General features: G+C 41.2%; 1 protein-coding gene across 12 annotated transcripts in view; it reads left to right on the forward strand.

The window, feature by feature from the left end:
* The window catches only part of aopep (aminopeptidase O (putative)), a 68,723-nt gene that overhangs the window by 47,838 nt on the left and 7,815 nt on the right, over window positions 1–13,070 (forward strand). For 3 of the 12 annotated variants that reach the window (XM_079688452.1, XM_079688455.1, XM_079688456.1), the window contains 3 exons: window positions 5,343–5,459; window positions 12,503–12,589; window positions 12,667–12,833. The exons of 1 other annotated variant lie outside the window; for it this stretch is intronic. In XM_079688452.1, coding sequence (XP_079544578.1) covers window positions 5,343–5,459; window positions 12,503–12,589; window positions 12,667–12,833 — 371 coding nt within the window. Of the gene's footprint in view, window positions 1–5,342; window positions 5,460–12,502; window positions 12,590–12,666; window positions 12,841–13,070 lie in introns of those variants that run through there. 8 more of the 12 variants (XM_079688459.1, XM_079688457.1, XM_079688458.1 and 5 more) reach the window with 8 other exon arrangements.

Consider the following 13,070-nt stretch of genomic DNA (forward strand, 5'->3'; position numbering starts at 1 on the left):
CAATGTTTTGCTTCCTGATTAGGTTCAAGACTGATTGCAACAGCCAGGTCCAAACACAAATACACACACCCTCCAACAGCTCTCCGTAGATGTCGTGGTTGTTGATTAAAGGTGTTTTCTAAAATTGCAAAACAAAGATTGAATGCTGTTAATAGATTGCAGATAGACAGCCATAGATTAAGGTCATTGCCAAGGTCATTAGTCTGTGACCGACACCATCTTTTAGGTCGACACGTGCTGCAGCAGCAGGTGTGACATCATTCCAGGAGATGTCGGCGGAGAAGACAGCTCCATTTCACAAGTTGAAAGCGTACCATGTGACTCACAGATAACCTTTCAGCATCCCCTGTGTGTGTATTTGCTCAAATCCATTTCCCGAAATTGGTTTACAAAACCTATGATGTCAGCAAGCCTTTTTATAATGTCTTTTTAGACCTTGTGAGGCCACAAGATTGCAGTACCATATCCCCACAGTGTATGAATATATATTTTCTTTAGCCACTTCATCATATTTATAGCTTTTATATTTATAGGGTGTTGTCATTACTGCTCTGCCTCATTCTACATTCTCTCTCTCACGTTCTACATCAAGCAGACTCCTGTTACTGTATGAGGGGAGCATCCTGCTACCATGTGATTATATGTATGTGATAGTTGAATAGAGTCATATATTTCTTACTGAAAATAGTAGTAGGACTGCAAATACATTTTATTCATTGATTAAGGAAACATTTATATGTGCTCTTCTTTTGAGACTTTTAGCAGTTTTCTTCCTGACCATCTGCCCTGTTTTGTTGCATATTTGTATTCTGTGCAGCTGTATTGTGCAGTTAAAGTCTAATTAAAAGTATTAGTGACGCTATTTATGCTTTCATGGCTGTTTAGAAAATCTTCACAGATGTTTTTCATACTGTTTCACCTCAAGAACTGAACCCAGAGATGTAGTTTGAGCCTATGAATGCTTGGGCCTTTAAATCAAGTGTAAAATAAAGACAGACAGAGGGAGATAAAGGAATGAAGGGGCCAGGGGGGGTGGCAGGGTGTGATTGTAGAAGCCAGATACGCAGTTTGGTCCATGGGAAAAGAAGAGTGAAAAGCAGTTGATATGGAGACGGGGAGCAGACAGTCATGGAGACAGAGGGTAGAGGAGAAAGGAAGGGATTTGAGGCAAAGAATGAGTGAAACCTTAGTACCTGAGGCGTGGGCTGAGGCCTTTAGCTGCTGGTGCCAGAATGTGTTTTTACGAGCCTGCGGTCAGACAGAAATAAAAGGCAGCCGAGCGGCTGAATGGCATCTCGCACACACGCATGCACACACGATTGAATGGCCTCTCACAGTTTGGTTTAATAATGTCACAGTATTCAATGTCTCAAACCCCCATAATGCAGTGTTACTGAACAAGCAGCACACAGTGGTATGGATATGCTGTAGGGAGTAACAGAAGGACAAGAGGGAACGCTTGGAAAGAAAAAAGGCATGAGCAGCACCTCTATACTCCTTGTAATGGTGCCAAGGGCATTCCTTTATGTTCCTTTCAGTCATTATATAGATGTTATGGTCAGTTAGTCCAATCATTTTGACTTGTTTTCACACTCACATTTGTGCCTTTTCTCTTTTTTTGTCTCTTTTGCTCCAACTTTGTTTGTGTCTTTTTTCTTTCTCTTATTACCAGTAACTAACAATACACTTGGCTCCTGGAATTATCATAACAACCCACCCAGTAGAGTTTGAGGGTTTCAACTCATTAATGCCAGGAAAGAGGAGTAAAGAAAACAGCAGTTATTTTTCTTGTAAGTCAGTGCTAGTAGAAGCAGTTATGTAGGAGAGTGATGAATCAGCTGGCAGAGGTTATTTCAGGTTGCTCGTTTAGAGATGAGATCGTACAATGCAATGATCTTGTTGTAGCAAGGGACTAAAAGGGGTGTACACTAGATCCCCAGGCCTTCTTTAGGCTAAAGGAGTGTGAGGGGTGGTTGAAGGTAAATGCAAATATGTTGGGATCAATCCTGTCAATGCGTAACGTATCCCTAAAAGGACATGTGCTGGCTCTCCTCTGTGCTGTACAGAACCCAGAGTGGTTCTCAGTGCCGTTGCTATGTAAATGCCGAACAAATGATGGGTTTGTAGAAATAGACCGAAAATATTTAAGATTTCACTACGTTACTGACACACTATTCTCAGAAAAATAAGTTAGAGGAGCCAACGGTGAATCACAACCCCTAACTCTCGCTTTATTGCAGCTCAACCCCTATTTAAGGTTGGAAATCACCAAATAAATTCTGCTGATGCTTTGACTGTGTACAGATTTTCTCTACAAAAGGCTGAAAAGCGTCTATTCACTATATGCTGTACAAACATGTAATACAGCAGCAGTTGCACGACTAATGCTGCTCAGTCCCATGGTCCCCTACACCCACACATATGCATGAAAATGTGGCTGCTTCCTTTCTTTGGCTCTTTCTCACCATTTCTCTCACACTCTCATGGAAATACCGTACAAAAGTGTGCACACATTCATACACACACACACACACACACACACACACACACACACACACACACACACACACACACACACACACACACACACACACACACACACACACACACACACACAGACACACACACACACGCACGCACGCACGCACGCACGCACGCACGCACGCACGCACGCACGCACGCACGCACACACACACACACACACACACACACACACACACATACACACACACACACACACACACACACACACACACACACACACAGTTATATTTTTGATTTCATGTATAGTTTGTGGTGGACATAATATTTCATGTTTACTATAGCTGTTTGTCTTATTGAGCTTTCAGTCAATGAGGTAAACAGTCTATATTTACACACATTCATACGTGTGTGTGTGTGTGTGAGAGAGTGAGTGTGTGTGTGTGTGTGTGTATGTCATTGTTCTGTAGAGGTTTAGAGGTCAGTGTGTGAAGAAGGCATGTTAGCAGCATATTTCCCAAAGGTCCTTGCAAGGCTCAACTCAATATAGAAACTGGTGAAACTGACCCGTGTCAGCAGTTTGTACAGAAGTGTAATGTGTATGTTGGTGTGTACAAAGTTTTTTAATATAATATCTATATTAATTAGATTACAGGAGATTTGATTGGTTGTTTGTGTATGTGTTTGAGAAAGATAAAGAGAAGGAGAGACATTCACACTCAACAATACTCAAGCTACCCAAAAATACATTTTCATTCCCTGATGTGAAGTTAATCTTCCTTGATCCTTAAAGCAGTTGGCCTGAATGCTAGGGAAAAAGTTAGGTGAGAGGGTTCTCTCATAAGGGAGTTTTAAGTATTTCTTATTGTACTGGTAGAGTCCGCCTTTGCTGCCCCGGATTCAAATTGTGTTTTCAAGCACAAGCAATTCACAGGAAGCCATTCAGGCACAAAAGTGCAACATGTTCCTCTGAAACGTAGTGCAATGGGATTATAGTTGCATAAAACACAAGGACCATAATAAAATACACTCAAAGTTGTAATTAAGTACACTTATTGCATTTTTATAAACTTAAACAAGAGGTATTTATCGAAGGAGACTTCACCATGGAGAGGTTCCATGTGATGAGAAAGACAGTTATGTTATTATCTGTGAATGTGAACATTATGTGTGTGTTCTGATAGTAAAACCAATATACATGGGTTCATATTGTTCCTTAATTGATGAAGAATAGACATAGAAGTAGACACATTGATCATAAGTAAATCGAGGCAAAACAAGACATCACATTCAGCGCAGACAAAGTGATGTAGTAGAGCAGTGTTTTATTGCTGTGGACTCCTCACTTTTCATAAGGGGGGAAAGTGAGAAGGATCATGGGGGGGCCCCAAAGAGACCCCTTAAAGATGGAGACGCCACTTCAGAAAAAAACTCAGCCCTTACAAAATGGAGGGAGGAGAGAGGTGTGAGTCGATAGAAGGTGAAGGCCAACAATAGATATCAGATTTTCCACAGAATTAGTTGATGGTGTGTGTGAGTGCGTGTGTGTTTCTGTCTGCCTGTGTGTATCTGTGCGTGGATGTGTGTATGTGGCACGAGTGGTGTTTAATTTGACCACTTGCCAGCTGGAGCTTGGGTGTTATTCCCTCAGCTCCAACAGCTAGATGCTGAAATACTTCCTGTTTTTGAGATCAGGTATTTCCCAGCAGCACTAGGAGGTTGTTTACCAGAGACGGCTTTAAATGAATTGGCTTTTCACCAAATATATAACACTCGCATAGCAGCTGTTTAATCTTTTCTGGGTGTGTTTTTCTGAATAAGAGTTTTGTCTGTATTCATCTACTGTGGCACTCTTTTTTTCCTCTTGCTGTGTCTTCCCGTAGTCACTTTCACACGCAGACACAAACACATGTTATACCTATTTTCACATCATTCCCGCAGGGCTGTCAGCCATTAATTGTGTCCCAGACTGGGACCAGTGAGAAAGTGTGGTTGGGATTTCTGGTTGTAAGAAGCAGAGGCAGGCAAGGCTGGGCACAGCTCTCTCCAGAGGAGGAAGTCTTTCTCTCAAGTCACTGCCCACACCCATCCTCAGAATAATCGTCCAAATTCACCGCTGACTTTTTTACTGTCCCTGAAGATGTTAGTCATTAGAAGAGCATTTATTGTTTCCTTTAGGTTTACCTCTGGATAACACAATCAGTCCTCATGCTATTAAGCAACAACGCAGCATTTCCTATCTCTTGAAAACCTTTATTCTTCCTCAAAGCTTAGGCTCTGTCATCGCTGTAACCAGGGATTTTGATTCAGTCTTACAACCTACAAAGACTAAATATTCTAGAGGATGTTTTTTCTTGGTATTAGTGCTGCTCCCTTTGTTTAGCTACAATAGAACAATATCAAGAAAGACAACTTCATAGCTTTGTTCACTTCACTGCGCCCTCAATTCAAATGTTTTATTTTCCCATCACCCGTCCTTTTTCGCCTATTTTGTAATATTTCCCAGTTGCACATATTACCATATTTATTTAATCACCACTTCAGCTCAGTTTTATTAGGCTACCATTTCCGTCCGTTTGAAAGGCTGAATTAACTGCTTGATTTATATTACTCTTTTTTTCATAAAGCCTTCTCCCAGCTCTGAAAATATGTGAAACTAACTGTTAGATAAGATAATAAAGAAAAGTGTTTGAGAACCGTCTCACTGCATGCAATATGTTTATAATGTTTAGTAGTTTGAAACTGCTATTATTATAGGGATATTATTTTTCGCTCATAATATCCAATTATATGTCTCAATATATTTTATTCGGTTGTATAAGTCAGCACTATTAATCTCACAAATTGTTTTGTCCCCTCAGCTGACATCAGAGCAGCTAGTGGTGCTTTTGGAGCTGCTGCTGGAGGAAGAGGAGCTCAGCGTGCCCACAGTGCTCGCTCTGCAGAGAACTTACAGCCTAAAGGATCAAGATGCTGAGGTACACAAACACGCACAAATTCATCCACACACACATGCTTAGACAAGTGAGCATATATCCAAGCCCCATGATCCTTTCCCATAATGAAATGTAGATAGTTTCTTCCTTCTTTCCTTCCATCCCAAGACACACTGCTTTGTAATGTGTAGTACATTCCCCTGTAATAGCAGCTCTTTTCTTTACAGCCACCATTACTGACTAAATCCCACAAGAATTCGCTTCATGTTGTTAGTACTGCACAAAGTTCCTTAATGGTACCATTAACAGTGTGTGTGTGTGTGTGTGTGTGTGTGTGTGTGTGTGTGTGTGTGTGTGTGTGTGTGTGTGTGTGTGTGTGTGTGTGTGTGTGTGTGTGTGTGTGTGTGTGTGTGTGTGTGTGTGTGTGTGTGTGTGTGTGTGTGTGTGTGTGTGTGTTTCTCTTATCTGTGTTTGTGCACTGCAGCTGTATATGCTGGCAGCTTAGGAGTTATTTACTGTACAGCCTGAGTATGAAAAAGCAGCTGCAGCAGAGCTCTAAAACTGTCCACAATAACTTCCATCGGTAACACATGGCCTGTCTTGAAAAGAAAAATATGATACATATTTAGTTTTTAACAATACCTTATTAATTATATGAGCTGTTTAGTTGGAGCATTAATGTATATAATCGGGCTTATACAGTATGTTCTGTTGTCTGTGGCCAATTGAGCGATAATTGTTAAATCCAGACATTTCAAAAAATAATTTACAGTCAAACTCTGAGTCGGGGCAGTAGTTGAAGTTCTCACATATAAAAAGTAGTATCTAGTTCTTTTCAGTGACTGTAATCTGTTCTTAATGTTACTGTCTAGCCTTTTTTGTTAAATAACTTCGAGGTCAACGAGCCACTTAGCATTTTTCCTCAGGTCCAGCTTTAGGTGTGGGCGTCTTTATTCAGACTTCCTGGCAAAAGAAAGCAGATCCTCATCTGCAATTTCCAGGAAAAACGTCAGTGTTTGCTACAAATACACAGGGCCATTATGCACAAAGTCATGCTTGGACACACACACACACACACACACACACACACACACACACACACACACACACACACACACACACACACACACACACACACACACACACACACACACACACACACACACACACACACACACACACACACACACTTTCTCTCATACACAAACATACACACCTGTGTAAAGGCAATGGTCCTTGTCCTAATGGTCGGAATCTCATTCAGAAGAGGTTAATCACCTGTGTCTCTCCTTATAAATGTGGCCATTTATTCTCTTCCCTTTCTCCTTCTCTTGCTGCCGCTCGGATGGTATTCAGCCTCTCGCTCAGCCTTTCTAAAACTGGTATTGCATCCTTTTAATGAATAATTTGTTTTAAATGATTGGACAAACAGGAGACTGAGTGCAGTTCATCTTGTTATTCCATCGCTGTTTGCCTCATAGGGAATGAGAGCTTTTCAGAGTGGATGGATATTTTGAATGTATCAGTAATGCTTAAGTCATCTGAAGAGCGCTTAGTAACGCATCGACTGAGAGCATTGTGTGATAGAACTCGACATATATGGTCTATTCTATAATAAAATGGTATTATCAGTGCATAGAGTAAAAGCTCTCCGATTTCATAAATAATCGACTTTCCTGTTGAGCTATTGAATCTATTTGATAAGCTTTCTCCTCATTACTTTAAGTAAGTAAGTAAGTAAGTAAGTAAAGTTTATTTATATAGCACTTTTCACAGAAAGGATTCACAAAGTGCTTCACAGTGAGATCACGATAAAAAGGAGAATACATGGTGTAAAACAAGGAACACACAGCTACATATACACATCAAAACACAACATCAAAACATAAAACAAACTGTCAAAAAGAACCTTCACCTTTACTAAAAGTCTGTCTAAACAACAAGGTTTTCAGCTGCTTTTTAAAAGGCTCCACAGAGTTTAAAGTGCGCAAGGAAAGTGGCAGCGCGTTCCACAGTCTGGGGGCCACTGCTTGAAAGGCTCGATCCCCTCTGGTTTTAAAGTGCGTGTGCGGAATGACCAGCAAGCATTGGTCAGAGGATCTAAGAGAACGTGCAGGATTATAAAGTTTCAGCAGCTCAGAAATATAGGCAGGGGCTTGATTATTTAGAGCTCTAAAAGTGAGGACTAGTATTTTAAAATGTATCCTGACACTGACTGGGAGCCAGTGTAGTTCTGCTAAAACTGGTGTGATGTGCGCTCTTTTACTAGTGTGGGTTAAAAGCCTTGCAGCAGAGTTTTGAACAACCTGGAGACGATGAAGATCCTTCTGGCTCAGGCAAGTAAAGAGACTATTGCAGTAGTCTAGGCGGGATGAAATAAAAGCATGAATGATCATCTCTAGTTCCACCTTTGATACTAAGGTTCTCAGCTTTGAGATGTTCCTCAACTGGAAAAAGCAGCTCCTGATCAGTGTTTTAGTGTGTTGTTTAAATGACATGGTTGAATCAAAAACAACACCTAAATTCCGAAGACTTGACTGGGTGGACGAGTCAAGGCTACCCATGTGGTGGCTAATAAGAGGGATCCGGTTTTCTGGAGCAATGATCAGAGTCTCTGTCTTGTCCGAGTTAAGTTGGAGAAAGTTTTCACTTAACCACTGTTTGATGCTCGTCAAGCAGCTAGTTAAGGAGGACAGTTTGTGTAGCTCAGAGTTTTTGAAGGTGCAGTACAGCTGGATATCATCCGCATAAAGATGGTAGGAGACATTTTGGAACTGGCTAATTAGCTGTCCCAGGGGAAGAATATACAATAAAAACAGAATCGGCCCTAAAACCGAGCCCTGTGGTACACCACATGACAGGTCAGCTGTTTCGGAGAAGAACTCGTTGGAAAACACATTAAAAGTTCTTTCAGTAAGATAAGAATCAAACCATTTTAAAACCAAACCAGCTAACCCTAAATCTTTGAGTCTGTTTCTCATAATGCCATGATCAATAGTGTCGAAAGCAGACGAAAGGTCCAATAAAACCAAAACAGTGTATTCACCAGAGTCGGCTGCCATCATGATGTCACTGGAAACTCGAATAAGGGCAGTTTCCGTGGAGTGATTACTGCGGAAACCGGACTGAAATTTATCCAGGACGTTTTTTCCCTTAAGGAACACTGTAAGTTCCTCTGACACTATTTTTTCTAAGATTTTGGACAGAAAAGGAAGCTTAGAAATTGGCCTATAGTTTTTAGGGTGTGATGGGTCCAGATTTGGCTTTTTAAGTGCAGGTTCAACAACTGCATGTTTAAAAAAGGTTGGAACCACACCAGTTGAAAGTGAAAGATTCATCAAATATACAACAGCGGGGCCGATCAAATTGAAGACTGTTAAAAGCAGCTTAGTAGGAATGATGTCAGTAGGAGCTGAGGAGGGTTTCATTTTTAGAAGCAGAGCAGTGATATCCTGGAGAGTCACCGGGTTAAAAGAGGACCAAGTACAGGGTGGGGGCATTTCATCAACAGAGTTTAGAGAAGACTGTGGTGAAATGTTCTCCCTGATGTCTCTGATTTTATTTACAAAATATCTAAGAAATTCATTGCTGTCTGTTTTACAGTACACAGGAATTTGGGGGACAGCAGGCGAGACAAGAGAGTTAATTGTGTCAAACAAGACTCTGGGATTTTTTTTATTTGATGATATTATTTGGGTGAAGTACTGGGTCCTAGCATTCCTCAGCATATCATTAAAAGAGGCTCTAAGTTCCCTTAGGTGGAGTCTGTGGACCTCTAATTGTGTCGACTTCCAGAGACGTTCTGCTTTTCGACAAATTGTCCTAAAGGAGCGGATGGAGTCATTTATCCAGGGGTGAGGCAGAATTACTGTTGCACAGCTGGATTTCACCAATGAAACTTTATCTAAAATAGCCAAACAGTGGCTATTAAAACTCTGGATAAAATCATCAGGATGATTTATTCCCATCAGTAGGCCTATGAGTGGCTCAAACAAAGCAGAGAAATCATCTGCAACCTCCTGATTTAAAATCCGCCTTCGGGCTTTTCTTTTAAAAGGAGGAGGGTTTACAGCAAAGTTTAAATTAAAAAGCACACAGCTATGATGATTTAACCTAATCTGGTGACATGAGCACGGTATACATGTTGTCTCATCACATTCTATTTGCTAAATATTCACTCCAAACAATAGGGTTAAGTTTAGTGTGATATGTGGTGAAGACTCTTGTATCTGGGTTAAAGGTGCTGAGAAGATGGCGTACAAGCTGAATACTCTGTGTGTGTGATTGGCGTGAGCGTGAACACGATAGCTGAATGAAATATGTGGCTGACCACCCATGTGCCTGCAGTGGGACTGCTTTGTGAACGGTGCGAGTGACCATGAATATATGTGCGAGCGTGCCCATGAGCCAGAGCATGTGTTTGCATGTATGAGAGAGAGAGAGCATGACTTTTCCCATTCCTTTCATATGAGCCTCATGTGATGTGTGACTCTGTCTGACTCTGTCTGACTCTGTCTGTGTCGTAAGCATGAATGTATGTGTGTAGCTTCGTGAGAGCGCTTCTGATTTTGTGAGAGCGTAGCTTGTGTGTTCTAAAGGCCATCTGTCGGTCAGGCACACAGCACACATTGTCTGTTTGTGCCCAGGTTAGGCTTACTCCTCCAGTGACTGGATACTCTGCTGATGGACCACATCAAGTCTGGTTCCACAACAACATGTGGAGTGGAGAGGAGGACAGTTATTAAGAATATACCAAGAAGCGTCAGGAAGTCAACTCAAGTTTATCCGTTTAGCCTTTCATCCCAAGGACAGTCTTAGTGGGATTCGCAGAGTTGGAACATAAACAGGTCCTAAACTAGAAAAAGTTCCACGAAAAATGAAGGATCACAGAAGAGGGAATCCTCATCCAGGCCTAATAGGGGCCAATGGGCAAATGAACAGGATAGAAAACAATAATGGCAACTATAATTAGATAGTTTCATAGATCACAGATCTAAAGTAAAGTTGAAACAGTTATTAAAATATGTGTTGATTCATTTTCTGTCAATAAACTTATCCATTATTCAACTAAGTTATCATTTGTATGCAGAAAGGAAGTCACCCCTCTGCCAGCCTGAACATAGTCACAGTGAAAGTAATGTTTTTCGACAAAATAAGGAATTTGTAGGCATTCGTTTGGGGTTTAGGAAATTGAAATTAGCAAACTAATCAGTTATGATTATTATTTTTAGTTTCAACACTAGTTAAAAGGGAAGTTGAGGGGGTTGATTATAAACAAATGTGCTGTATGTCTTACATATGTTTTACAATAGTATAATAATTCCTGTCTTTGGCCAGAAAGTCAGTATATGAGGCTGTGTCTGGGGGTCCAATCTAATACACAGCATGTAGACAAATCGAGACTACTGCATTCACAGCTTTCCTCTGTCTAGTGTCGGCCTATTTAACAGATTCTTTGTTTTGTCATGCTAAGTGCGAGCACACACAGATTGTGATAGTGTATGTGCTGGAATCAGTGGCGGTGCAGAAGGAGGGGCAGGGGTGCAGCAATAAATGAAGGAATGTCACCGTGTTATTGCATGAACTGTCAGAAAAGGAGGCCCAGCGAGAGGAAAAAAGGGGTGAGGAGAGGTGCATCAGGCAGCTGCTCTGCCCCAGGGCTCTCCCCAGGAATGTTACCCAGCGCAGGGAACAGCTGCCGGGGCTACGCAGGCCAGAAGGGCAGGGCTGGCACCAGAGGGCACACATACTGTACACACTTGTGCACACATTCAAGAGTACACACACACACATATCCTTGTTCCCATGTGGGCATGTTCAGCCAGCTTTTACTCTTTGCTTTTTTTTTGTTATGTTGGATTTGGAATTTTTGCATCCTTTTTAAGTAAACTGAGAAACAGTTTAAATGGTTTGAGGAGCATTTTAATTTGGACTAGAAAGCCTTTCTGAGACCAATTAAACTCATGTTTATTTAGAAGGTTGCCGAGGTAATGTAAGGATTTAAATGTGGCTGTTCTTAATGGAGCATTACTCCATCTTCATCATCAGGCAGCATAATCAGGTGGAGGGCAGCACAACAAGCAAAAACTAATATTAAGAGGTTTTTAAAAAAAAACTAGTAGATCCATTTAGCTCCATTCTTTAATGCCAACACTAAATGAATATCTAGTACAAGCGCTGTAGCAATGCCCAAAGCTTGAGGCGTTGAAAAAGAATCACACACTTGGTCTCTCCAAAGGACTAGTTTATTATCCTGAGTGAGTGGAGATCGTTGTGGTGGAGAGTGAAAACAATTATAAAAAATGAAAAAGCAGTCAGGCTTTAAAGTAGTGACAGTGCTTTAAAATATTTCTCATCTAGATTTGTTATCGCTCTTCCGTCTCCTCTATCATCCCGTCTCCTCCACACGAATGTATCCATGTACACATGCACTGTGTATCTATACACACGCACATGCAAGCACGCTCATAGTAGATGATGAAGGGTGATGGCAGTGGCAAGGCCCGAGCTAGTCTCTGATCTCTCCTGTAACCGCGGCAACAGAGCTCCTATTGATCCTCTCGGAGAAAGGCCAGGCATTAGCTTTCACTCACAAATACACACATCCAGTAAAACACATAATACACACACACACACTGACATACTGTATACAGGGTGTCAGAAAATAAATACAATTGTTTAAGAAGAACTTTTGATTGAGACGGTTTCCTTTCTAATACATTGTTCTTGTCTGATAATCCTACGGTTCTGGATGAATCAAATCATTGTTCTCAACTCTGTCTCTCAGTTTGTCGGATGAGTCATTTGTCTTTTTTTCTGCAATTGAGGAAGACCTGCTCACAATAAACTGTGAGGTCACCGGCCAAAAGCATCCCAATGAGCTACTATTTTCTTTACGGCCTATTTTACTCAATATTCTGTCTTTTCTTGACTTCTGCGTTGGTCCAAGTTGACAGCATCGTGCTGCCATTTTTGCATTATACCAAATCATTTCTACAGTATCTAATTTTCAACATTTTAACTAAATAAATACCTTTGCGATTCCATTAAAAGTTCTTGTATTTTCCCTCTGTTTTGGTTTCCAGGTGCAACATCGCTGGTGTGAGCTGGTGGTCAAACATGCGTACACTCAGGCTTACGCAGACGTGGAACAATTTCTGGTTAATCACCAGGTAAATAGACTCAACGGTTGAACATGATGCCCTGTATTATACAATGAAACTAATTTCAAATACAGCTTCAACCTTAGAAAAGTGATTGTGTGTGTGTTCTAGGCCATGGGTGTGTATCTGTACGGGGAGCTGATGGTTCAGGAGGACCCTCAGCAGCAGGCTCTGGCCCGTCGCTGCCTCTCTTTAGTCCAGGAAGAAATGGACCAATCAGCACGCAGAGTGGTGGAGGAGATGGTCCTATGATGTAAGAGGTGAAGTCTCACTCTCAGCTTTTCCTTGCCCTGTGTAAACCCTGCAGTGTGTCATGCTGTTTTATGTCCTTGGTAGTCTTTCAGTAAAACTGCGACGCACCATGCAGTTTTTGTTCCTTGTTTCAATGCCTTTTTATTACTTTCAACATTTCTGCAATTAAGTGGGATTCTGGTTTCGTCATTATTTACATCAAGTCGAGATGTGTATCAGACATGTAAACAAAACATTT

The sequence above is a fragment of the Notothenia rossii genome (genome assembly GCF_949606895.1).
Source record: "Notothenia rossii genome assembly, chromosome: 6".
NCBI classification, from domain to species: domain Eukaryota; kingdom Metazoa; phylum Chordata; class Actinopteri; order Perciformes; family Nototheniidae; genus Notothenia; species Notothenia rossii.